Consider the following 26,507-nt stretch of genomic DNA (forward strand, 5'->3'; position numbering starts at 1 on the left):
GGTTGGTGGCTCACCCACCCACGCGGCAGGAGGGTCCACGCTCAGCCTTCTCCGTCTTTGTGTTCAGCATCTTGCTTTCCCCCTTCGTGTGTTCATTATCGCAGCTGGTGGGGCGGGTGAGGGCCAGGGAGCTGGAGGAGGGAGTGGGAAAGGAAGTGGGCTCTGGCCAGGCAAGATGGCTGTGATCACAGAGCCAGCATGGGGGAGACCAGCAGGACGGCCAGTTGTTCTCACACCCAGGCTCCACTGTGGGCTGCACTGCGTCATTCCTGGCCTCCAGGGAGCCTGCTTTCTCTGGACTTTCTCACCAACTTTTGATTTTGCTTTTCTTTTTGCCCTTGGAGTTGCCCCTCCCGGCGACCCCGGGCCGAGGAGCTGGCGCTGGCACGCTGCTGCTGGACACCAAAGCCAAAATTTGAAAATCTGTGACGGTGTCCCCCATTGCCTGGCCTGCAGCAGCTTGGCCAGCAATGAAGGACTAGCCAACCCTCGTGGGTTGCTCTTTATTTAAGATCTATACCCAGGGCCCTTCTTGTCACAACAGGGCAGCCAAAGATTCTCCACTCAACCGGAGGCTCCTGTGAGGGGACGCTGCTGGATGTGATCACGTCCGTTCCTCCGCCAGGTGACACCAATGTCACCAAGCCTTTCTCCCACAGAGCCACGGGGTGGGCTGCAACATGCCCACCTTGCAACCAAGCCGCTGCCCAGTGTGTTGAGCCATTGCAGCGCCTGGCTTCTGGTAGGAAGCGTGCTTGGGCCCAAAGATCAGGTTGGACATGACAGCTTACAGGTACAAAGATAACTAACTGTCTGAGTCACTGCCCTTCATGGTGTGAAGTGACTTACTATTGTGCTCACTGGTTCTGTGGCCAGAGCCCAGTGGGGGTGGTGGTGGTGGTGAGCCATCTGGTGTTTCTGACCCCCCCAGGCAGGGGTGGCTGGGAGTCTGGGCTCAACTCAAATGGTGATCTGGCCGAGTGGCCTGAGGGCCTGTTTGGAGAGCTACGGCTTTTAAGAGATTGGGCTGGGAGATGCTTCTGAAGGAAGCCTTTGTTTTGGCCAAAGCTCTCCAGACCACTGAGTTTGTCCCCCACTGCAGGACACCACACCGAGCACATCCCTTGCTTTGGACTTGGGTCCAGCTGGAGGAGGTCAACTGCCACCTCAGGGCAAGTACAGGCTTCCCACCTCCAGCAGCGTGACCTCAGTCAGGCCACCTAACCACTCTGAGCGTCAGCTTGCTCTTCGTCAGCTTGCTCTTCGGCAAAACCGTGATAGAGTCGGCATTATCAGAGGTGTTGGACAGGGGAGGGGCCTTCACGAAGTGTGTGGGAAATGCAGGGAAAGGTTATGGGACTTGCCCACGGGCTTTCTGAAGCACCCTGGCATTAAGTTGCCATCCAGGTGCCTGGTACATTGATCTCCGGTAGCTGGGAGGTTTCACTGGGCAGTGACTCCCTACCAATTGTCACATGCGACACAGAACTATTTAGGATTTTCTCTAGGTGCGGAAGACACTTTCACGGATCAGTAAGGCCTTTGCCCACTAAAGTCCATTTTGTGAGGACCACAGGGTCAGCCGCCTCAAAGATGGGGAGCAAAGGTGGGCGGGGCAGCTGGGACCCTGGGAGCACGGCCACCAGGGCACAGTGGAAGGGAGGTGGATGCGTTGCAGAAACTGGACACTTTACACGAAACAGGAAACCACCTTTCTGAACAAGTTCTTTTTACCAAAGACACAATAAAACATTAAATAAATAAAAACGAGGCCCGCGGGACCGGGACTTATTAGTGTGGGCTGCTGCGGGGTCCGGAGGGGGAATGGGTGTAAAGATGAGACTAGACAGCCGAGGCGCTGGCCCTGTGCCAGACAAGTTAATTGAAATGCCTCTCAGATCGATCTCCGGCATCTTCTCCTGTACCTCACAGGGTTCGTGTTTATAAATGGCATCTTTGGAAACCTGCTTTTCTAATCAGCAGCCTCCTCAGCCATTCTGAGAGAGATGTAGCCTCTTGCTCCCTAAATGATGTCCTGTCTCTTAAGGCCACCGGGTGGGAGTGGGGGGCAGTTCTGCTCTGCCCTGTGGAGTCGCTGCGAGTCGCAGCAGGATGCATAATGTGTGTGTGCACAATCTACTTTTCAGCCCCTTTTTTAAAGCACAAGAGGGCCTGGCTTTTCAGAGACTTTAAAAATTTTCAAGGCTCACCAGCTGTGTGTGCAGAGAAAGGGCATGGGTTCTTGGTGAGGCTGTCAGTCTCTACGCGGGAAGGGCCTCCGGGGTTACCTGGAGCCTGTACGGAGCATAAATCAGTCCACGTGGCTACAGACTTTTCCGAGACCACTGCCTGACTCTCCTTTCCCCAGCTCTGGCCACATTGTCCCCAAAGAGATTGAGCCTTTAGAGACCAGCAGACTTGCTTTCAAATACCAACATGTGTGTGTTGTCCACATCACACAAACTTTGTGAAGGCCCTTCCCACACCTGTCACACGGGGAATGCTCAGCAGACACAAGCTCTGCCAGGGCCCAAAGACCAGGTCATTATTGGGAAATCGGCAGCTAGAGAACTCGAAGCATATGCCTCCATCCTTCTGTAACTGCCAAATAACCTCACTGGTTAACTGACAAGTCACACAGCCTCCACTGTCACCTTCAGCCTGACTCCTTGCACCACGCCCCTGCTGCTGCCAGGCATTTTGGGTCAATATGCAAAATAGCAGGACAACGGGTCTTTTACTGTTATCCTCGGAAAAGGAGGCAGTGGCAGGTGAGGACAGGTAGGTGTGTTGCTGACGGTGCCAGGCTATGTCTGAAACTCCCTTTGCGTGAATGGCCTTCGAAATGGGGCTCACCGGTTCCAACGAGGCACAGCGAGCCAACCCACCCTCTTTTTTGGGCACCTGCAGATACAGGAAGCCAAACTCTTCTGCCTGCGAGCGACAGAAACGGGAGGTGGGGGCCTGGAAGTCAAGAGTTAGACTGGGCGGTGGAAGCAGCTAGGCCAGCATTCATTCCAGGAAGTTGAGTCTTGGGGCATTTCCCAGCTGGAGCGCAGTTTGTGCAAAAGGCAGGGAAGTAGAGAAATGGACAGGGAGGGTCTGTTCCTGTGAGTGCCCACAAGTGCGACAGGTCTCTCAGCTTCCCGGGATGGAGGGTTTGCAGAATCTACAGGACAGCTGTCTCTGACCACGCCCCTCCCCAGACAGCGCGTGAGGGGCGGGGCCAGAGCTGTGCCTGCCCTCCGTGTGCCTGGGCGTTCCGAGAGAGGGATGGGATGGATCGGTGGGGGGCGATCAAACCCTGCTGGACAGAGTAGATGTGCGCCGCCCTCACCCCCCGCCCCACTGTAAGACAATTTCCGAGATGAAATCTTTAGGGAAGCAAACTGCCACATCTGTCTCCCGCAGAGCGGCTGCAGCTTCGGGTGGATAGCAGCCAAGCACGGAACCACTGCGCCACCAGGGCACCCGAGGGTCAGGGAGGTTACATTTGGGGTTGACTGCAGCCTAGCCCCCGCGCGGCCGGTGTGCAGAGCCGCGGGGGGAACGTGCCAATTCCAGAGCTGCTCGCTGCCGCCCATGGCCGAATTGAACAGTGCAGTCGTGGCTGGTGCTGCAGCACCGCGGGTCAGACCCACCGGCTGCACAGCCGAATAGAAACATGGGTTCTTTCCAAGTCAAGCCCAAGGGTGGGCTATGCCAGGCTTGCCCTGCGGGATGGCTGAGAAGCGACATTTTTGGCGGTAGTTGGCAGTATTTTTCCGCACGACTGCTTTCTCTGAACATGCATCAGGGCCCACACGCACCCCCCAAGTGGCCAGATTAAACAGCCCCGTTGGCGAGAGCCCTTCTTAGTGCCAATTTTGAGGGGCACCCTTGCCGCAGAGGCCGATCTTGCACACCCGCCTTCCCCGCAGCCCCCAAGCGCGCCCACTGCACACAGGACTCCAACCAAAGTTTATGAAGCGCTGCCTGACTTACCGGGAGCAGCCACGCTCTCTGCGGTGGAGACGGCCCCGACTAGCCTGGGTGGCGGCCGCAGCGGTGGTGCCCGTGTGCGTCGCTGCCAGGCCGCGCCCCTCCGTGTGTCCGTCAGTTTGTTGGTCAGTTAGTGCGTGTAGACGGGGCGTGGACGCGGAGGGGGCGCTCTTGGATCGCGGCTCCTGTGCACACGGAAGGGGTCAACCCTGCGCTCGGCCAGGGGTCCCTCTGCCCGTGGATCCCTGTGCGCCGTCACTGCACGTTGACGGGGGATGTGGAGGGGCGAGGACAGGTAATCCTCTCTTTATGCACATCCCCTGGGAGACCATTCGGAGCTCTGGGCACCGGGTCCAGGGTAGCCGCCTAGCAGTGCCACACCAAGAGCGCATGAGCGCCACGGGCGGGAGCCACGGCCGCGTCCTCCGCCTGCCCGGCTCAGTTGGGTGCCCTTGAACCGCTGCCCGGGCGCTGGCGTGCCCCGCGGGCAGCCTCTGAGCACGGCGGGGGCGGGGCCAGGGGGCGGGGGCGCAGCGCCGTGGGCTCATGGCTCGCCCCAAGATCCTGCAGCAGCGGCTGTTCCGTGATGCGGCCCCTCCCCCTGTCCCCGGGCGGGCGCCGTGGTCCCGCCAGGCAGTCCGGAGGCTAGCCAGATTCCGGGATTCGCCCATTCGGTTCACAGCCCGCATCCCCGCAGCGGTCTCATCCCGAGGTCCCGCGATTCCCGAGGTCCCGCGATCCCGGGTGCAGTGATCCTCTGGTTCGATCCAGGATCCGGACGCACCACGGCCCGCTGGTTTAGCTCCTGGTCCCGATTCGGTTCGGTACGATTCGGCCCGGTGTACCGAACCGCGGGGTTTACCGAAGCGCCCTGGGTACCGAAGCGCGGCAGTCCTGCGGTTTAGTCCCAGATCCGAAGGCGCGTTGGTCCCCTGGTTCGGTCCGGGTCCCGAAGGCACAGCGGTCCCCTGGCTCGTCCCTGTGGCTAGGCTCCCGAAGCCAGTGGTGGTGTGCAGCGGGCGGGAATGCTGGGGCTGTGCGCGGGCGGGCGGGGCACCTGGCCGTGACCGCGCCTCCTGGCGCCGCGCCAGCCGCGCGCGACCCTGGGTGAGCGCGTCCCACGCCCCTGGCTGTGCCCATTTGCAGGATGTCCGCTGGGGAAGAACCAGCGGCTGCCTCTGGGCTCGCATCGGGCATGTCTTAACTTTGCGGTAAGTGGGGCAGTGGGGAGACCTCATGCTTTTAGCTTAAGTTTGTATTTTCTTTAACTTTGGAAAATGCCAAACTTTGCAGGGGGGGGGGGACGGAACAGTATTTTAAAAGCCTGTTCATCTTCCTCTCAGAATTGATGATCCTTTGTTCTGGTTTGCCTTTAAATTTTAAAAAATATTAGTTTGTCTGTTTTTCTAATTGTAGCCTTAATATTATTACTTCAAAGGCAGAAGCAGATAAGCCTCATGTAGCTTGACTGGTCACGGACCACTATTGTTAACAATATTTTTATACCCTCTGCAAAATTTCCCCCTGTATGTGATTGTGTGTGTGTGCAGGAGAAATGGGGTTGTGTCGAACACCAGTTTGAATCTTACTTGCCCCTTCCGGTTGCACAAGATGGCCATCGTTCTCCTGTCATGTCTAGTCTCTCACTCACTTCCAGCATCCTTTCCCGGGGTGGTCAGCCTGCCACACAGGAGAGGGACGGGAATACCATGTTTGACCTGTTTCCTTAGGACCCATGCCCATCTGTCCAATTCCTAAGGCACAGAGCGGAGCAGTATGTCAGGGTCACGCCTCCTTTCTCTAAGCTCTTGTCTCCACCAGATAGACAAAAGTTGCTTGTGATTTTCATTGGTGCTCCCTTGATTACGGGACCCGCTGTGCTGGACTCTCCCTGTCCCTCCTCCGCTTGCCCCTTGGAACCGCCCTGCAAGATGGAGTAGAACTGCTGGGGAGGGAGGGTTTCCTAGGCTGCACAGGATGGGGACAGAGAGCCTATCCTCCCAAGGCAGGGACTATTGTGTTTGAACCCTTGAACTGGCAGCTAGCAGACCAACACTCACACAGGATGCCTGTTACACCGGTTTATACAGCCCCCCCCCCAGGGGAGTGGTTTCCATATACTGTAGGCTTGTGCCTTGGTTAGGTCGCAATTGAAGAAGTTTCACCTCCTGTGCCCTCTTGTCTCTCCTGTCACCTCTGCTTCCTGGTGCTAAGAAGGTGTTCAGGCCCTAGGGGGTTTCATTATTTTGTTTGTTTTTTAATTTGTTTTTTAAGGGCTCCAGTGTCATTCTTCTGCAAATCCAATTTTGCCAGTCCCATTTATCAGCCAGCTGATCGCTCTCCTGCTTAATGGATGTGGGCCCATTGTAAAAGACGGAAGGGAAGGAATGGGTGGGTGTCTGTGGGTGTGTGGCTTTCTTTCTGAGCTACCCCCCTCTCCTCCCCCTCATGTCCTGGTCCAGGCGCTCTCTCCATGCACCAACTCCAGGCGGGCCTGCTGCGCTGGCTGTGAGGGTGGGAGGATGTGAGGGGCCTCCTGTGCTGTGTGTCCCTTCAGTTGTGCTCAGCCTGGTTTCTCCAGCCTTCACTACTTTTTACCCTGTTGTGTCAAGAGGTTACTGGCCTCTTAGGCATCAAAAAACAAACAAGACCCCAAGTTTCTCTGCCATGGGCTGGCCGCTGAGGAAGCCCCCTGCACCTGGGTCCAGGCCTGTGACCGTGTGTCCCGGCATGCTATGAATTAGAGGGTCCCTCAGAGACACTGCTAGTGGGGGCTTCGTGAACCTGCGCAGGGTCTGACCAACACACCCCGTGTCTCCCGTTCCCGCTGTTCCCAGCTGGTGCCCGAGTCATACACGTGGAATGGATTCGTTGTCCTTGGGGTAAAGCGTCATCTAATTTTCAAGTTTATCCATTGGAGATGTATCTGTCTCCCCTCGGTGGATGTCCGGAGGGGTGAGGTGGGGGCGCTCAACTTAACTTTCCCCTTCAATATCCAAAAAGTGGTTCTTCCTGCTCTCCTCTCCCCTGGGTTGGAAGGCCCCCTCACCTACCCACAGATCCTCGCCACGGTAGGAGGTTGTGGCAGGTCTCCTCCCTGCACCCCTCTGACAATGAGCCTTCTGGGCTCGGATGGAAGGGACAGCAGGCACTTGGGCCCACCCCTCAGAAGTGGCAGCGATTGTCCCTCCTGCGCTCACATGGCCGCTGAAGTGGCTCCGCCAGCACAGACCCTTGTGCGGCTTCTCTGCAGATCTATTTTTATTATTGTCTGATTGAAATGTCTTTTGTGTGGCTCGTATGCAGATTTATTTTTATTGGTCTGATTAAAATGTGTCTTTTGTCTCAGAGGATGTGGGGCAGCTTGAGTGTCGGCAGAGCCATGGCCCCGACAGCCTGGAGACCCCAGGCTGCACCCTGGCCTAGACAATCCACTGATCGTCTGTAAAAAGGGCCTCTAACGGACAGGATGGGGGGGGGTGTGTGTCAGGGGGGGCGGTGACCTGGGATCAAAGACCTGCCGGTATTTCAGACAAACCCACTGCCAGGCATTCTCACCTACCCTGCCAGACAGCAGAACTCCCCCTGTGGGCCTCCAAGCTTGAATTTTTACCTGAGCAGACAGCCTCCTCCTTCCTCCTTCTTCCTCAGAGCGGCTGGTGGGTCTGAATCGCTGACCTTGAACTTAGCAGTCCACCATGTGACCCACTGTGCCACCTGAACTGCGTCTCATTCAGGCCTGGTGGCATAGTGGTTATGTCTTGGGCTGTGATCCACAGGTCAGCAGTTCAAACCCACCAGCCAATCCTCATGAAGAAGACTAGACTTTCTTCTCTGGGGAAACAATCCCAGTCTGGGAGTCCATGGCCCTGAGTGAGAAAGTGCACACATTGAGGGGGGAATTGGTGCTTTATGTAAGCTCGAGTGACACCCCAAGTATAGGAGGAATCAGTTCAGAAAAGGATCCCAAATCCTGTCTACACAAGCAGCTGGGGAGGAGCAGGGCAGGGCATTTGCTCTGGGTCCCGCTCAGATGGGGTGAAGAGAAGATGGATTTAGGTTCTCAGGAGCTTAAAACAAAACCAAAAAAACGTCCCTCCTGACACTTGAGGGGAACTTCTTTGGTCAGGGAGGTTGAGGGGCCCCTCTCAGGCGAGTGGAAACCTGAGTCCACTCGCTGTCCCCTCTACAGGACAGCAGGTGTGAGAAGAGGGTAGGGCGTGCCCAGGCTTGTGCCTGGAACGCGGTGGGTGCCCGCTGTCCTCTGTGGGGCCCCGAGTACTCTGCACCAAAGAAGGGTCTTCCCACAGGCGCCTCCGGCATCTGCCCTAAAAAAAGCTTGGCATTGAGTTACACACCCCTCCCCGCGTTCCCGCTTGGAACAAATGTGACCTTAAGCGAGCCCTGGATTCCCGTCTGTTCATTCACTCATTCAGCAAGTGCAGCGCACACCTAATCCCTGCTCTCGGGGCACCGCCGCCGCGCAGAGCGAGCAGGCCACTCACTGAGCAAAAATAGCCTGCTGGCTGGGGAGGGCACCTGTGGGGAAGTGTGGCATGGGAGCACCTTCCTGGCAGCTCTCCCACACAAGAGCCTGCTGAGAAATGGACAGAAAGGACGGGGTGAGCTCCGAGGCTCTCACAGGCAGGGCAGTGTGACTGGTGGCTGCCTCTGGCCCACCAAGTATCTGGGCACCATTGTCCCAACAGTGCGTGCTCCCTTGGCGCCCCGTGTCACATGTCCTCCCCCCTCCCCCCCGTGCTCTCTCAGACCGCTCCTTTCTTTTCTGAAAGCACCTCATGGTGCTTTGGGTGAGGGTTTGCGGAGCAGGCCAGCTTTGCAGCCAACAGTCCAGATGCGTGCATGTGAACTCCCCCTTGTTGACCACACAGCCCACAAGGCGACATCCCGTGTCCACCTCTGCCCTGTGTGGCCCGGGTCCACTGCTCCTTGCCTAGCCCCTCTGGACTTCGTCGGGGGTAGATGCTGCCCCTGTGGCCTCAGGGTGGTTGGTTCTAAGGTGTGAGTGCCTTCTCGGTGTTGCCGCTTCCCTCCGAGACCTGCGCTCGGCAGATTGTGTGTTTGAAGGTTGGGGTGATCTAGCGCTGCACCTGAAGAGTGATAGAAGGCTGGAGTCTTGGGGTGAGCCTGTCCTTTTTATTGTCCATGATTTTCAAGTTCCGTTCTCTCCCACTCTGTCCGGCACCAGCTTCCTCTAAGCAGTCTGCAGTGGTGGCGGGCACCATCTAGGTCTGCTGGTCTCAGGCTTACAGACACTGATCTTCAGCGTGGTCCATTAGTCCACTAGTAGTCCCTAATAGCCCCCAGATGTCTCTGTAGCCCGACACTCCATGTTTTCTGGGTGCTGGCTGAGCACAGCCAGACAGAATGACTGGCCCCTGCAGTAGCTGGTGATCTCCGCTGCCCTGTTGGGGACATTTCCCCAGGAGGCGGTGGGTCTCTCCCAGCACTGTCCCAGCTCTTGGGTATTGTTGAGTCCAGGCAGAGGGCAGGGGGAACCTCAGAGGAGAGGCGCGTTAGAGAACGCTTTCACTGGGAGCTCTTTTTCTACAGATCTCTCCAGGACAGCATTGGGGACCGGCCTTAAAAAAAAAAACAAAAACGACAGCTGAATCGCAAAAGCTCGTTAAAAGTCTGCTGTAGTGGAAATTCCTTAGGCTTGTGATGAAAATAAAGAATAATGTTGTTGGTCCTCACAGGCGTAGCTGAGTGTTGTATAATTACTCTCCAGCTCTACTTATGTGTCATAGATTATATATGCTCTCCCTTCACTTTTGAAAAGTGAGCGGTATTTTTGGAGTCTTAGTCACTGTGATGGTGAGTGATTGGTGGGCTGCCTCTGGCGCTAGTTTGGGGGGTGGTGTGGGGGGAAGGCGGGAACATACAGAAACCGGCAGAGCAGAGAGGCTCCTTGATTCCTTGTTGGTTCCCCCTGGTCCTTACCCCAGCCTGTGCCACACCCCACACCCCAACTCTAGGGCCAGCCCCGGAGTGTCTGCCAGCCACCCAGGGCCCCTTTGGGGACTGCCCAGACCAGGCTGACATTTTAACTGAGCTTAGTGGTCTTTGGGATCCCGAACCCAGGGAATTTCTACTGGGAGAGACCCAAACACAGGTCTTCCCAGAACCAGACCAGCCAGATGGCAACACATGTCCGTAGCCAGGCTCCCCAACTCCTCCCCGAGTGTCCTTGCAGCTGTGGGACGGGCGGGGGGAGCCCTTGGAGGGCCCTGTGTGTATGTGTGGCGTGGGTGGGGAGGGAGGGATGCTGCCTGTTTGACCAGGCTGGAGGCTGGTGGGGTGGAGTTGTGGGCACTGTCCCCCTCCTACGGGACAAAGTGGTGAGCCATTTCCTTCCCGGAGACCCGCTCCCCCAGCTGAAGCTGTCAGCAGGTGGGCTTCAGCAGAGGACATGGGGTTGACCAGTGTTCTTAGCAGTGTATACAAGAGCTCTTGCCTGGGGGCCGGACTCAGTCATTATCACATTTTAACACTGTCTTAGCACCTGCTGTCTCCTGAGCTGAGCCCTTGGCTGGATTGGGGTACTGACAACATACCCCACTGCTACACACCCCTCCCCTCTGCCCAGACTAGGGAGAAACCTTACGCCTGCCCTCCCCACCCCTTTGATTGGTATTTTCAAGGTACAGGGTCCCAAAGACCACCAATCTCCTTTGCCTCCATTCCTACCACATTTTGGATGGAGCGGGATGTCACAGACGTGAGGTCAGTTTGCGGTGATATGGGGGTCTGATCAGGCAAATTTGATGGTGTCTGTGACCCCAGAGCAGGGCCAGCCCCAGGTTTCCCGTGGCTGCAGCAGTGTGAGCCTGACCCTCGGGCCACTGGTCCACGCGTCCCCTGTGCTGGCATTGGGCCAGACCCCAGTCAGGCCCAGGCCTGTTCTTGGTGGCTTGGCATCTGTTGCCTTGCTGGTGGCCCAGGCTGGCAAAGGCAGCTGGTTTTCCTTTTCCTTCCTGCCCCTGGAGGGGCTCGTTCTGAGAACTTCCCCATTAATTTTGACTCTTTGTGCCCCCCCACCCCCAGGACAGAGTTGATGTGTCCCCACGGGCTCGGGGCTGTATCTCTTTCCAAGGAGTGACCGGCTGGCTCAAACCACCAGCCATGTGTTTATCTGTCCAGCGCTTAACCACGGCACTACCAGGGCTTCTTCATTCTAAGACCCTCCATGAATTCTACAGGGGTGCCCAAGGCCGCTCTGTCCCCACCCTCAGTGGACAGCAGGGGCTAGCACGTGCTTTGTGTCCTGTGGACACGCGCTCTGTAAGCCCCATGCAGAGTGCACTTGTCACCTTGCCTGGATTGGTCATTTTGCCCCTGGGGAAGACCCCCGTCCCTTGCTCTTACCCTCACCCTTCCTGGCTTATGTCCGGCTTGATGAAAAGACACCCAGGGAAGGGCAGGCCTGGGTTTTCACGATAAAGCCTTTTGAAGTTCTGGAAAGAGCTTGATCACAGACCCATGGCATCTGGGCACCTGATCCTGCTAAGGCCAGGGCCCCACTGGAGCCTGGCCGAGTTTCCTCAGGAACTGTGCACAGCAGGCCCGTAAAGGAGCTGAATGACCAGTGAGGGTGGGTCCGGCCCTGGGATTAACACACCAGTCACCGAGCTGCCCACTGTAGAGCCAGGCTACCCGTCCACCTTGATCTGTGTGGAGGAGGAGACAGGAGTCCCAGGGCCCCTGCCATCGTGACCTTCTCTTTTCACATACATGACAAAACTCTTGAGTGCATAATTCAGTGGCACTGGCTGGCCACCACCACAGTCTGTGTGCACGTCTCCCGCCAACAGAAGCTCAGCATTCCCTCGGGGAAGTGCTCCTTCCTTCCCTCCCTCCTCTTCCCGGCCCCTTCCTCCCCCCCTACCAGCCCCTGGGAGCCATGGCTAGACTGCTCTCTCCGAGTTCCTCGGCTCGCTTCCTTTCTGTTTTTAAAGGTCAGCTAGCTCATCACCCACCCCTCATCTGTCATTTTGTCACACCGTGGTGGCCTTGCTTGTTGGCTGCGATGCTGGAAGCTGTGCCACTGGTATTTCAAATAGGAACAGGGTCCCCCCTGGTGGGTAGGTTTCGGCAGGGCCCCCAGCCCGAGATGCATGGAGAAGGAAGGCCCTCCCCAGTGATCATCTTCTCTTCAGGTTTGCCAGCGAAGCCCTTGTGAACAGCCGCAGAACAGAGCACTGTCTGGCAGAGTGCTGCTAGATAACCCACCCCTGCGCTCCCCGCCCCCCAGTTGGCAGGCACTCGACACAGCCCGGGGCAAGCGTGGCCTCCTCCAAATAGAGGCACCTTAGTGACTCAGGGAGCAGCCCAACTCAAACTGAGAAGAAACAGCTGGGAGTTGCCAACAAGGAGATGGAGGGAATCCCGATGGCACTCCTAGGCACGGGCACGGGTGAGCTGGAGTCAGGCAGCCATGGTCCCCCATGCCAGAAAGACACGCTCGGGAATAGTGCCACTGCCGTGCCAGGAAGCACGCTTTGAGCCCTCCCTAGAAGCACAGTGCTGCCGCCACTGGGTGAGGTCACAGCACACACTCACAGGGAAGGACGGAGAGCAGGCAAGACTGCTGGTCCAGTGGACACACCCTACCACAGCCGCCCAGCACCAAGACACTGGGCTTTTCTCCTTTCACCCGAGTTGCTCTAGTGTGCAGTCAAGATATCCTGACCATCACTGGTGACTGGAACTGAGGCTGGCGTGCTAGGGTTGAGCAGGACCAACAACCGACTCCCCCCAGATATAAAGCAAGTGCAGGAGAGACCCTCATGGTTTCTGACACTGAACGGTGAGTACTGAGGTGGTGGGTGACCTCAAGAGATCCGACCTGCAGAAAGGAAGGGGCCATTCAGAAGAAGAGGGGAAAAGGCCAGGCTGCGTGTTAGAAGAGACTGAAGCTTGCCTTCTGTATGAGTCCTGGTAGACCAGAGAAACAAATTCAGAGACATCGTGTGTATAAGAAAGAGCTTTGTATACAAGAACAAATAAATATTCAGAAAACAGCCCAGTCCAGATCAAGCCTTAAGTCTGATATTAGCCCATATGTCCAATACCAATCTATAAAGTCCTCTTCAGACTCACGCAACACATGCAATGATGCTGAATTCAGGAAGATCACAGGCCAGTGGGTGGAAAGTTACTCACAATGCTGTGGACAAAGCCCTGAATGCGGAAACTGAAGATGTACGCAAACCATCAACATGAACCCCCCCAAAGGGGAAGGAAGGAATCCACAGTCACTGTTGTAGAGTGAGTGGGTTGGTGAACAGACCACACAGGATCAAGACCCAGCGGTCTCGAAGGAAGAAGTCCAAGCTGCCCTGAGGGCTTTAGAGAGAAACCAGGGAGGCTCTAGGAATGGATGGAATACCAATTGAGGTATTTCAACCAATAGATGGAATGTGGGAATCGCTCATGCGGAACATACTCATCTTTGCCAAGAAATGTGCTAGACACTCACCTGGCCAACTGCCTGAAAGTTATCCGTACACATGCCCATTCCAAGGAAATATGATCCCGTGGAAGGCAGAAACGAGCAAACTCCCATTAGCACATGCAACAAGCATGCTGAAGACAGTTCAAAAGTAGGTGCGGCAGGTTACATCAAAGATGCACTTCATTATCCGCCCAGTTCTACTAACAACCACTTCTTACCATGTGACCCTGCTAAATAAACCCTTGGCCTAATGAGAAGAGACCCCTGGAGATAGGGGTGTGATAGCAAAGGGTGGTGAAGAGACACGATGACTGGCTATCAGAAAGAACAACATCTGGGGGCTGAAAGGATTGTCTTAAAACAAGCAGCCATCTAAATGAAGTATCAGCCAAGTTCAGATGGAACAAGTCACACCAACCCATGTGATCTAAGAAGAACTGTAAATAATAAAATCCAAGATTAAAGGAGGGAATTGTATTAGAGCTTAAATTCTGAGCACCCAGTTTGCAGAAGTCTGTGGCTGACAGTGAACACCCCATATCCGTTTGCAGAGCCCCCATGAGGATTGCAGACGATTGATTAGGAATGTGAAGAGTCTTGCCCTCAGAGTACATCAGAAAGTGGATTACTGAAGGTGCCGTCAAGTTGGTTCTGGCCCATGGCAGCCCTGTACACAAAGAATAAAACACCGCACGGTCCCGTGCCATCCTTACCCTTGATCCTATGCCCGAGCCATTGCTGGAGAGTTAGGTTGCAATTTAACACATGATCAGTTTTCCATTTTAACCCCTTTTTCACTTTGTTCTAGTTTTTATTCTGCTTTCTCTTGGATTGAGGTTTCTCTGTACTTGGTTTTGCTGTCATTGGCATTTTTGTACAATTTTTCTTTATACAAAATCCAGGATAATCCATAATAGATTAACACGTCCTTAGGGTTCTGGCGGGAGGGTTGGGGAGTAATGGGGAGCTAACAATAATGGGTACAGCAAAGAAGAAAATGTTCTCAAATTGTGGTAATGTTACACAACTTTTTAATATATTTATATGTGTATATTTAAATCATTGGCACATAAGTTTTATGCCAATAAAACTGTTGGGGTTTTTTGTTTTAAGTGAAAGGTAGGAAATTCAAGCCAGATTCTGAAAAGTACCGGCAACAGGGACTATCACTGATGTCTGCTGGGTCTGGGCTAAAGGCAGAAAATACCCAAAATATGTTTACCTGCTTTTATTGATGCCAAAAGACATTTGACTCTGTGGCTCATCACAAATTAATGGATAACACTGGGGTGAGGAGGACTTTCTGAACACTTTAATTGTCCTCACACAGAACCTATACAGAGACCAAGGGACAGTTAATCAAACAAATGCACGAGATACCACGGCGTTTAAAATTTGGAAGGGAAGAATAATTTTGGAATAATGTCAAAGCTGTCTTTGACTTACTGTTTTCTACCAGAGAGCTTCAGAAGGTCCTTGGGAAAAAAACCCATGATCTTTCCATGTCATTGTCCCACGAACTTCTTGAGGCCTCATATATAAAAATTAAAATGGGGAACCAGGAGAGGAGTCATGTCAACAGGGCACCCACCCGTCCACCACACTTGCTCCTTCTCAGGAGCGTGCCGGGCAGATTGGCCAAGAAAGACTATATAGAGAACAACTCGGCAGAAGACTCATTAACAACTTGCAGTGGGCAAGCGATACCATCTTGCTTGTTGAATGTGAGCAAGACTTGAAGATCAGGGTCATGAAGATCAAAGATTACAGCCTTCAGCACTACCGCGTGTGTCCCAGCCAGTGTAACAAAAACATGCTCACAACTGGAGCAGCAGACATCAGGGTAAGTAGGGGAAAGACAGAAAGAAGTGGAAGAAATCAAAGGGATCACGTTGGCCACATCTGCTGCAAAATACCTCCTTTTAACGCTTTAAAAGCAAAAAGGGAAAGTCACCCTAGCTGTGAGGGGCCACCTGGGCCAGATGGACCCCCGGAATCTTTTCAGGGGCCTCAAATGCTTGTAAGACCTGGCCACCGAATAAGGAAGATTGAAGAACTGGTGTCTTTGAACGAAGGCTTGGCCCTCAGCAGGATTAGACTGGGACTGCCAGGAAAATGAACCAATCTTTGTTGGAAGGAGCAGGGCACCGGAGGCCGTCTCTGTGTGTTGGGCATGTTAATCCGAAAGTAGAGGATCGGCCAGAAAGAGGACGACCCTGGTTGAGGAGGATGGAGACCAGGGCTGCAAAAGCGGGTTCTGACATCATCAGGGCTGAGGGTGGCACGGGGCCTCATTCTGCCCCACAGCTTTGAGCACCCAGCAGCAGGCACCGAACCACTGTCACAAGCACTGTCTGGGGCCGGGGTGGTTCTGGAACTGCTGTCAGGCCACGCGTGCCCCTTCTAGGAAGGCTGGGGGTCTGTGACTTCTCATTTTCATAAGGCCCTCTCCCTACCGTGCCCAGACAGGTCTCGCTTGGCTTCGTGTCCCCAGCGCTGCCTAGCTCCGGCTCACAGCTGATGATTCAGGGTAGGGGATAGCCTGGGAGGGGGGAGGGGGGAGCTGCCCTTCCCCTTGATTTTCAGGGCACCTTGGCTCCCAACCCTGCAGCTAAATTTGCACCGCCTCTGGTCAGAGGTGGAGGAGCCCCTGGGCACCCAGGACAAGTTGGAGGGCAGGCTGTCTGGGGGGTGGGGTGAGATTGCAGTCCGTCAGGGTCCCCCAGTAGACCGCGGTCTGTGCGCCTGGCCCAGCGCATCACCCGCTGTCTGAAAACGCTGTCTCCGGTGCTCAAATAGTTAGAAAATGCGCGGAGTTGCGGTTGGGGGGATGGAGTGCCCCTGGGCAGTGATGTGCGCGTGGCAGGTGCGCAGGAAAGGCGGGGCGTGGAGGCCTGGCCCTGGCCACCTGATCGACCCCCCCGGGCGCACGGGGGCTGTGCAGCGGTGGTGAGCCTCATCAAGGTGTCTGATTGCTGACGACAGACTCTGCCCAGTCCAAGGCCAGGCGGCGAGATGCGCGAGAGCCCGTTGCCATGGCAGCAGGAAACTGCGCCTGGGGAACGCGCGTGCGCAGCGGCCTCGCCCGCCCGCCCACCCCCTTCCCTCCCTCGGCCGCCCCAGACCCCGGGGGAGGGACGTCAGAACCGCCCACCCCGCACCCGCGCTGGAGGCGCGCTGCGGGAGATTTCGTGACATTTTCTCTCTACGTGGAGAGCTGAGTCCCGTCTCGGAGCGAGGTTATTAATTGTGGGCCCGCCGCCGACCCTTTCACAGTCTGGTGTCGGGGTGTTGTCTTTCCAGAATGGGGTTCTCAGGACCGAGCAGGCCATTTGTACCCATAGAAACCAAGCAGGCACTGTGGGGTCAATCCCAACTTAAGGGGCGCCCACCGGTGCTGGGTAGAACTGCTCCTGGGGTGGTGGTGGTGGTGGTGTGTGTGTGTGGGGGGTGGTGGAATATGTACACTGGGTGAAGGGTGGTTTCTTAACCAACAGACCCCCTAGTCCAGTCCGTTCAGGCTGTTCCCAGGACCATGAGGTGTCCCCTCCCGGGAAGATGGACTGTCTCGATTCTGCCTGCCGTCAGAATGGACACTTGTCTGGGTTTGAACTAGCTTTCTGGTGGCACAACGATTAAAGTACTGCCACCGAGAGGCCAAAGGCTCAAACCTAGTGGGCATGTAGGCGGAGGGGGCGCACGCTGCTCCTGGCTTCCGTAGATAGCCGCCTTGGCGACACTTGAGGTTGCTAAGTCGAAATTGACTGTGCACCTAACAACGGCATGACCCGCCTAACTGAAGCCATCTGCCTAGCACCCAAGGGACACGTGGGGCGTGTGTTCTCGGCTATGTCCCCCACTCCCACCCCTCTAGTGCACCTGGTGCCCAGGAGCGGGGTGGCTGGTTGGTGGTGGGTGGGGGGGAGTGTTCCAGATCTGTCTGAGACTTAAGATTCGGCAGGTCCTTGCTAGCATATCCTGGCTCTCTGGTAGCCAGGCTCTGTCTTCCTGGGCTGGGGGCGGGCGTCGGGGACTACTCCATGGGCCCTGACACCAGTGCCTGCATGGAGAACATTACCTGTCAGCTCGGCTCGGCTGCTATTCTGGGCGGTGTCCAATGGCCCTTCATTTTATGGTCTGAAGGGACATTTTCCTTGGGGTGTGGCCTGCATCCTGTATATACTAATGTTCGGACAGAGGCTCCACTTCTCTGTTCCTCTCTTCTCGCCTGTTGTCCAGCCCCCACCCCTTCCTCCCTCTCCCGTGACCACCTTACCGCCCTCCAGCCTGTGAACCATTCATTCCCTCTCTGTGTCTAGGCACTTCCCTAGATTCCCCCTAGCAAGGGGGGGGGGCACATACATCCTAAGACAGTGCCTTGCTGTCCCTTCTTTTAAATGGGGTACACATGCCATGTTGTTCCCCCTCCATCCTGGTGGGATCATTGTTTCTGTAACAACTGCCCCTGCCCAGTGCACGCCACCCATCTGAGCCCAGGCAGGTCCTTCTGTGGCTGTCCCGGAGTCACATGCCATGTGGTTGTCGGGCCTGGACGCCCAAGCCCCTTTTAGATGGCATCCAGCAGGAGGGAGAAGCTAGCTCTTTTTCTTCTTTGGGGGTAAGGCTCAGCTGTTAAATAGCCTGGAGATGGTGCTTGGGGTGGGGGACCCTGCAGCCCGTGTGATCTCCTGCCTATGGACTCCGACAAAGGCCCCCGGGAGTCTCCGGTTCTGAGCAGGGGAAGAGTCTCGTTTTCTCGACCCTGTTACTCAGACAGGAAGCCGATTACTCACCCACGACGTGTCTCTCTCACGCCGCCGTCTGGCTGCGACTCTAAAAATGGAATTTTCTTACCCACCCGGTGAGTCTGCGAGGTTGCGCACTCGATAGGCACCCCTGAAACATGGGGTACCTATTGGGGCCGGATCCCAAGTGCTGGCCCAGCAGGGATCACCACCTGGGATGGGGGGGTCCCCCGACCCTGCTCTCTAGTGACTCCCAAGTACAGAAAATGCTTGCCTCCTGGGGTCTACAGCAGAAGCAAGACGAGTCTCTGCAGAAACAACCGGAAATCCACTCAAAATGAAACCATTTGATTAGTCACTGAATGAGAAAATGTGGCTTTGTGCCGCACCTTGATCAGAGGCGCCAGCTGGGGGGCCAAGGTGGCTCTCCCCAAACTGGGAACCTGCCTTTCTGTCAAAGGGGGCAGAGGAGACCTGGGCAGAGCCAGTGTGGTCACTTGGCACCTGGTCTCTGCTAAGCAGGAAGCCAGAGCCCTGGCCACAGCTTGCCCATGGGTCTCCTGGTGAATCCTGCTTCTGGGCGGTGACTCATCCCCATTTACTCCATGGGTGCTGCTGCTGCCAGGTTGGGGGGGGGGCAGGTATGTGTGTACGTGTGTGTACCAGATGCAGTGTGACCACACGGGTGGGCAGGCTGGCAGCTGGCTCATGCTTTGTCGGGACAGGAACCAGCCACCCGTGGCCAGGACCCCAGGACACCCTAAGTTGGTGGGACCACCTCCCAATGCTCAGTTAATATGGGGGTGGGCATAAAGGGAAATGGGGAGTTGAAGAGCACCTGGAGGCCCAAGTTGAACAAGAGCACCTGGAAGCCCACTCTCCTGGTGTGACTTTTGTCAGCCTCCTGTCCCCACACCCAGTTCTCATGCAGCCCCTGCTTGAGTGGCTGGCAGTAGCGTCCTCCTGCTGGGCAGTTCAGGGCTCTGCCCCTGGGCTGCTCTGTGCCCTCTCAGTATTGCTTGCGCTTCAGTTCCGAGTGATGGTAAATTCATGTCCATATGTATGTACGCACGCCCGCACAGGGGCTTCAGAAAGTTTGAGGGGAAATTCCGTTATCTTTTAATTGCGCTTTCCCAAGAAGTTGCGGTCGCTCAGGCGTCAGGGTTGGAGGAAGATTCACTTAACACCCTCTCAGCCACTGAAAGCAAGGAGGCCAGTGAAGATCAAAGGCTTCACTTAGGATGCACCTCAGCCCAGCACCCAAATCCTCCACCAAAAAGCCACGTCATGATAAGGGGAGAGAAGATGCAGGCTGCCAGGGATTCCGTTTCACGGTCCGTGCCCGTGGAAGTAGCAGTCGGGAAATCAAATAACGCACTGTTCTGGGCGAGCCCGCTGCAAACGCCTCTTAGAGTGGTCAGCAGCGAAGACGTCACTTTGAGGACTCAGCTTAGCCTGCGCCACGGCATTTTTGGTCACCTCATGCATACAAAAGCCAGACACCGAGTCAGGAGGGCTGGAGGGCAATCCGCCTTCGGAGGGCGGTGTTGCGAAGAATGCTAACTCTCCTCTGGGCTGTCTCTGAGGAATGCTCCTTGGAGCGAGGAAGGCCAGCCGTCATCTCAGGTGCTGTGGGCCAGCTGCCGGGGAGTGGTCTTTGGAGAAGGACACCAGGCTTGAGGGTCAGTGAAAAAGCTGACCCCCTGGGAGACAGATTGGCTCCGGGCTGGGCCGTGTTTTGTTCTGTGGAACCCAGGGTCCCTGTGAGTCAGAACCCAACAGCCACATGCATCGAACCGTGTGTCATGTCAGCCGCCTCTGCAAACGCAGTCTCGGGATCCGGGGTCCTTCCTCCAGGTCGGGAACCACCCCCACCACCTGTTGTCAAGCTTTCAGCAGCTCAGTGGCCCCAAGCAAGGGCTCTCTCCTTCCTCCCTGTCACCTCTCATAAACCAAGCCACCTGCCTGCCCCCGTGTTCCCTGGGCAGGAGACCCCACAACTAGGTGTCCTTTGTGAGCAACTTCACCTTGCCCAACCGGCTCACAGCATCTGTGCAGACCAGGTGCTGTTTAAAGCTTCCTGTCTGCTTGGGTGAGTTGGACTCCCTGGGGTTGAAGACAAGGCATATAGAAGCCCTTGGAAGCCCAGAGGCGGGAAGGCCCAGCAGTTTCGCAAGTCGGATTTCCTTCCTGGGAGTGCAAGGCTCACGGACTAGCCCCTTTTTCCAGGGCCTGGAAAACCAGGAGGACTTCACACTTATAGTATTCGCTGTTCCAGCGCCCTTCCCGTTGAGACCTGGCGTTTTCATTAATAGCCCCAAGCAGGGAAGCACCCCCACCACCCACCAGGCCGGGATGCCTTGAAAACAGACGAAGGCAACTTTTCCTACCTGTCTCAGGTGCCACGCGCTCCTGTGTGTGGAAAGCTCGGTGGCCAGCTGCGCCCCGGGCCAGGCCTTCTGCCATTGTGGAGGAGGCCACAAGTCCAGGCACCAGTGCATGGGGAGGAGACATCTGCTCTGTGGGCTCTGGGGGAGGGCCCAGTCTCTGGGTTCCCTGGCCACTTTCAGGGGAGGTGGCATCTGTCCCTCCAGAGCTTGCCCCCTTGTTTCATCGTCTTAGGGTCTCCAGACACACCCTGTTCAGTACTGCCTCGCCAACGTCCACTCAATGTCAGTTCCAACTCCCTCCACTCATAAGACAGCAAACCCAAAGCAAAGACATTCCCCAGTTAGGTTGGAACTGTGGGGTTGTGTCAAGATCTACAGCATATATTAGTGGGGGGGGGGTTGGAACTGTGGGGTTGTGTCAAGATCTACAGCATATGTTACTGGGGGGGGGGGCAAAGTCCAATCCATAGTGCCTCCCATTGCAATCGCTGATGCAGAGGAGCGCTCTAGGCTGGCTTCCTGTGACCAGTCACTGGCCTGGCACGGCACACGTGTGCAGCAGTGGGTCGAGGAGGAACGGTCTAAGGTCTGTAAACATGTTACCAGTGAAGCATTGGGAGGCAGTCGGGTTCCAGGTGGGCAAGCACAGGGCATTAGGGGCCTGCTGCATCCTCGCAGCATGGCTATAAGCCAGTCTGAGAGTCAGAAAGACAGTGGGCCCAGCCCGGGTAACTGTCGACAGCCGCCTCCTCAACAGGTCGGCAGGGAGTGCAGCGAGCCAATTAACAAAATACCAGCCTACACAGATAGGTGTTCCAGTATCAGTTAAAACTCGCCCAGTCACAAGGACACGTGGCCTTTCGCCACCTTCTAAGGCCGTGCTTTGAATGTGACTTCTGGAAGGGCTGGCTTCTGCGTGACTCCACTCCTGGTTGCCATTCCGTTGGCTGCCATGATGGGCTTCGCCCCATCCTGGGTCTTGCGCCACCTCAGTGCCTCAGAAGAAAGTCCTGACTGACCACAGCTGTGGAAACCTAGAGCACAATCCTGCTCTAACGTACTCAGCCCCACAGGGCATTGCAGTGGCTACTGCTCTCTGCGTTTTAATGAGACACAAGTGTCATTGTTGCTGGTCTGCTGCCTAGTCACACACTGTCCATCTGTCCAACCTCTTGTATGGGAAGGAAGAGGTTGCTCTGAAACCCACCGGGCATGTGCAGCGGGGCTGAGCACACTGAGGGCTGGGACCTGCCTGGTAGCGCTGAGTCTGACCTTGTGTGGAAGCAAAGGAGGGTGACTCCTGTGCGGCGCAGGGGTGGTGGGCACTGTGTTGACCGGGTGTGGAATTGGGGTGATACATGGGGCCTGGGCAGGGTGTGGTGACTGTGTAAGCAACCTGCGACTCACTGCCATCCAGTTGATGCTGACTGTGACCCTACAGGACAGGGTTAGGGCTGCCCCGTGGGTTTCCGAGATTGGAGTAGAAAGCCCCGTCTTTCTCCTGCGGAGTGGCTGGTAGTTAACCACTACCCCAATAGGGCTTGGTAAACACCCTGCTGGAAAGCCCCGTTTACTGGGCCTCTCTCTACCCCCATCACCTCCCTGACCCTCAAGTCTACTCCAGGACAAGTAGGGGAGTGTTTAATCAACGCAACCCCCCCCCAAGGGACTGCAGCTCAAGGTCCGATGGGGAGGTGGAGGCAGAGGCAAACATGCTCTGAGCTGCCCACCCAGGTAGAGGCAGGGAGGAGCAAAGGACCACTCTAGGGATGGCCAGCTGGGAGCTGTGATGTCCAGGCCAGAAGCAGGGAAGGCCGCAGGTGAGCAGACTGCAGGCCTGTGGGGGCCTGCATGTCTAAGCAGGTGCTGGGGGCTTGGCACGGAGGTGCTTGAGCAAAGGCAGACTGGCAGAGTTGAAGTGGATGGGGGTGAGGGGGGCGCATCTGGCGCTGGGAGCCCAGGCAGGCTCCCTGCATGAGAAACAGGTCAAGAGATAAGGCTGAGGGTCGAGGGGTAGGCTGCGGAAGCAGGCATACTGGGTGGCTGTCTGAGAGGGCATGGTGAGGCCCTAGCCGGGGAGGACGTGGTTTGGGAACTGCTCTTTTGTCAGGAGCCCTGTGCCCCAGTCGGGCTGGCCCTGTGGACAAAGACCTCACTTGGGAGTGTGGGGGTGGGGGGAAGAACCACTCAGCGAACCATTGGGGGAAGACAGCCAGGGAGTCACTGGTGTGTGGGAGGGGCCCTGAGCCTGCGGTGACCCAGCTGGTGTAAGGGCTATGGGATGGAGGTGGATGGCCCCCATGAGGTCCCTGTGTAACAGCCAATGTCCTTGCTTTTCCAGCGGTGGTGTCTTCTCTGGCAGCAACACCCCCCCTCCAAGGATATGCCTTCAAGCCCCCTCCGAGACCCGACTTCGGGACCTCTGGAAGAACAATCAAATTACAGGCCAATTTCTTCGAAATGGACATTCCCAAAATCGACATCTACCACTATGAACTGGACATCAAGCCTGAGAAATGCCCACGCAGAGTCAACAGGTATTCTGTCGCCCCTTTCCCACGCTGGCCTGTCTGGGCCTTCAGTTAGTTGCGTAGGGCACCGCCCTAAGAGCTCCCGGCAGCGTTGGGAGAGAGAAGTCCTTAGGCACAGGGAATCACACGCATGGAGGCCGACCCCTGCTGCCATTCCAGAGCGTTCTCCCAAGCCCCGCAGAGTCTGGCCCGTCCCAGTTGTCCCAGCAGAGTGGGGCCCGGCCTCCGTGACTCACGTTAGGTCTGTTAGTTTCCCCTTCTCCGTGGGCGCGTGCACGTGCGCGCCCTACTAGTCTCTGCTGAGGGAGCCTTTGCTCGCAGCGTCTCGCCCCTCATGTCGTCCCCGTGTGGGAGGAGTGCTGGGGGCCGGATGTCTGCCGCTCTGCGTCCAAGGGGCGACCGTGGGAAAGTGGGGTGTGCAGGGGCCTCGCTGTCGTTTTTTGCCGCCAGGCCCGCTCCCTTGGCGTGGCTCCTCACGGAACGCGGGAGGCGCCTCGCGGGGCCACGGTCGGGCGGACGTCCCCGGCGCGCGCCCACCTCTCGCTGGCCTCTGTGTTGCAGGGAGATAGTGGAGCATATGGTGCAGCACTTTAAAACACAGATCTTCGGGGACCGGAAGCCGGTGTTCGATGGACGGAAGAACCTGTACACGGCCATGCCCCTCCCCATCGGGAGGGAGAAGGTGAGTCCGCGACTGCGCATGCGCTGCCTGCCGTCCACCTCGGCTGCGCATCCCAGGGCAGCAGAGACGTGCACGCTGCCCCACCGCCCAAGGCTGGCTGGCCAGCAGCTGGCGGGGAAGGGAAGCGGGAAACAGTAGAATTAACTGTCACCCCCGGGGTACGTGTCCGCTTCTTCGAGGCAGGCAGGCTGCGCTGCTCACAGCCAGGCCCTCAGTTCAAACCCACCTGCTGCTCTGACGAAGACAGACCAGGCTGTCTGCCCCTGTAAAAATCGACAATTTGGGGAGCCCCGCGGGGTAATTTGGGGATGCCATAGGGCGCCGTGCTCCTGGCTTGCTGGAAGGCAGAGGTGGCTCAGCCGCAGTGGGTTTAGGTTTTTGGTTTGTTTTGGGGGTGGGGGTGGACAGTGAATGTGGTTGGTGGTCTTTTTCTACCGGGCGGTATGGGTCGCATTGACCAGGTCAATTTTTTCCTCACTGTTCCTGCTCCTCGTGTGTCGTTTACAAAAGCAAGCTGGCCGCAGCCCGTCCTCAGACCCTCCATCAGGGTCCCCACTGCAGGGCGCCGGTGGGGGCTGTGTGTGAGCAGAGCAGGGGCAAAGGCCGAGGCCACGGGGCTTGAAAGAACAAACAGCTGCAGGCCCAGCCAGGCACACACACCTTTCCACCCCTGCTCCCTGGCTGCCCGTTGGGGGTGGGGTAGGGGTGCTGGTTGACAAGGTCCCCATGAGATGTTTGTAGCATCTGGGTTTGGGGTCCATTCTCCCTCTAAGCCACTTGGACCCTCAGCAGTACCAGGTGGGCAGCTGAGAATCCAGGGGGCAAGGGACCGTATGGCCCAGGCTGACCAGGGCAACCTGTGGGGGTACAGGGAGTTGAGCAGACGGGTGGGGAGTGGAGGTGGGAGGGCCTGCCTCCAGTGACATTTGTGGAGAGTGCCTTAGAAGGGAGGATTTGCTGTACAGACTAGAATCTGTCTCCCCCCCCCCTCTTGGAACACATGGAGATCCAGTGCCGGCACGTCCGTCCCCTGTGTGCAGGCTGTGGTACAGGGCCCAGCAGCTGCACCCCTGGCACAGGCCCCTGTTGCAGACAGGCCCTCTCTGGGCACGGCGCCACTGCCAGCCCAGCAACAGGTGTCTGGCCCGGGCCCCTGCACATCCTGTGTCGACCAGTTCCCGCCCAGACTCAGCCTTTATGATGGGGCAGGACTGCCCCCCTAGGGTCTCCGAGCCTGTTGTCTTAGGAGCAGTCAGCCTCATCTTTCTCCGACTTTGTGACTCGTGGGTGCCACCAAGGTTCCTGATCCTGTACCTAACCCCCTGAGACCCACCTGGCCCTGACTCACAGCGACCCAGTAGGGCAGCATGCAGTTGCCCACAGGGCTTCCAGAGCTACAAAGCAGGCTGTGCATCTTCCTCCCAAAGGATTGCGATCAAGTGCTGCACCACCAGAGCTCCTTGCCTAGTGCACAGAGTGTTTTACATGCAGTGCCCCCCCCCCTACTCCTCTGCCCTCTTTAAAATGAGGCTCTGCCCTTGTCCCCTGGTGTCCCAATATTCCTGCTGGTCTCTCCCTTTCTTGTGCTGCCCACTGGGCAGTTTTCCAGGAGGAGGGAGACTGGATTCCTTCAGCTGGCTCGCAGCCTGCCAGTCTTCCACGTCCCTGAGGCTGGAACCACCTGTCAGCCCCACTCATTCTCGCCCCCATGCTGTGCCCCGGGGGACCCCACTGTTGGGAACAAACGGCACAGCAGCAGCTGACAGCCGCTCCCTCCTGATTGCCCATAACTGTCTTGGGGAGAACAAGATGTCCTTGTCATCCACACTGAAGCACCCACCCTCAGTGGGAACAGCTGGCCACGGCCACACTGGATCTGTGTCCTTTTCTGGAAGTGGTCCTCCAAGAAGGGCAGCCCTCTGCTTCATCCCACGTGAGCTTGGGCAGCTCGCTCGACCTCCAGGCCTGTGCATCGCTGACTGAAGACGGAGGTGGCCGTGCGCATGGCAGAAAGAACAGGTCGCTGGGTGAAATGAACATTCCCGTCCCCTTGGTGCCGGTACCTATACCAGCTACTGAGACCCCACGGGTATCAAGAGAGCTGTGTTCCAGGAAGGGTCAGCGGCTGGCTCTTCGGGATGTGGGACCCCCCCCCCCCCTCCCATTCCTTTCTTCTGGGTGAACTCCCATCTCCAACCTTTTGGTCGGGGGAGCACATGAACCTGGGGTCATGGCTGTTAGTGCCTCACAGTGAGCAAAACATTGCCTGGCCCTGCCGTGTGTGTGTGTGTGTGTGTGTGTGTGTGTGTGCGTCCTCATGCCCTGCCCTTGGAGGGAGCCCATTGTTGCTATCTCAGGCCATCTCCCTGAGGGTCTTCCTCCTTTTTCCTGACCCGCCACTTTACCAGGCATGACGTCCTTCCCCAGGGTCTGGTCTCTCCTGATAAACGTGTCCAAGCTTCTTCCCAGATGGGCTTGTTCTTTCTTCTGGCCATGAATGGTGCCATTAACATTCTTCTCCAGTCTCGTAACCCCAAAGCATCGATTCTTCTGTGGTCTGGTCGAGTGGTAGCCTTTCGTTATTGTTCTTTTTATGAGACTTATTTTTATTAGGAAATACTGTAAACAGAAGATAAAGAAGAGTCTTGTTCTCACGGGGGCCCAGCCTTCCTGGAGCCACAGAGGCACGGCATGGCCCTG

The 26,507-nt window shown here is 56.7% G+C and overlaps 1 protein-coding gene across 3 annotated transcripts in view; it reads left to right on the forward strand.

Annotated features, from left to right (window-relative positions):
- Nucleotides 1-26,507, forward strand: part of AGO2 (argonaute RISC catalytic component 2) — an 81,727-nt gene that overhangs the window by 26,932 nt on the left and 28,288 nt on the right. For 2 of the 3 annotated variants that reach the window (XM_075549221.1, XM_075549222.1), the window contains exons 2-3: nt 22,936-23,131; nt 23,687-23,807. In XM_075549221.1, coding sequence (XP_075405336.1) covers nt 22,936-23,131; nt 23,687-23,807 — 317 coding nt within the window. Of the gene's footprint in view, nt 1-5,115; nt 5,193-22,935; nt 23,132-23,686; nt 23,808-26,507 lie in introns of those variants that run through there. The other variant, XM_075549223.1, reaches the window with a different exon arrangement.

This window comes from Tenrec ecaudatus, chromosome 5, assembly GCF_050624435.1.
Source record: "Tenrec ecaudatus isolate mTenEca1 chromosome 5, mTenEca1.hap1, whole genome shotgun sequence".
In the NCBI taxonomy this organism is placed as follows: Eukaryota; Metazoa; Chordata; class Mammalia; order Afrosoricida; family Tenrecidae; genus Tenrec; species Tenrec ecaudatus.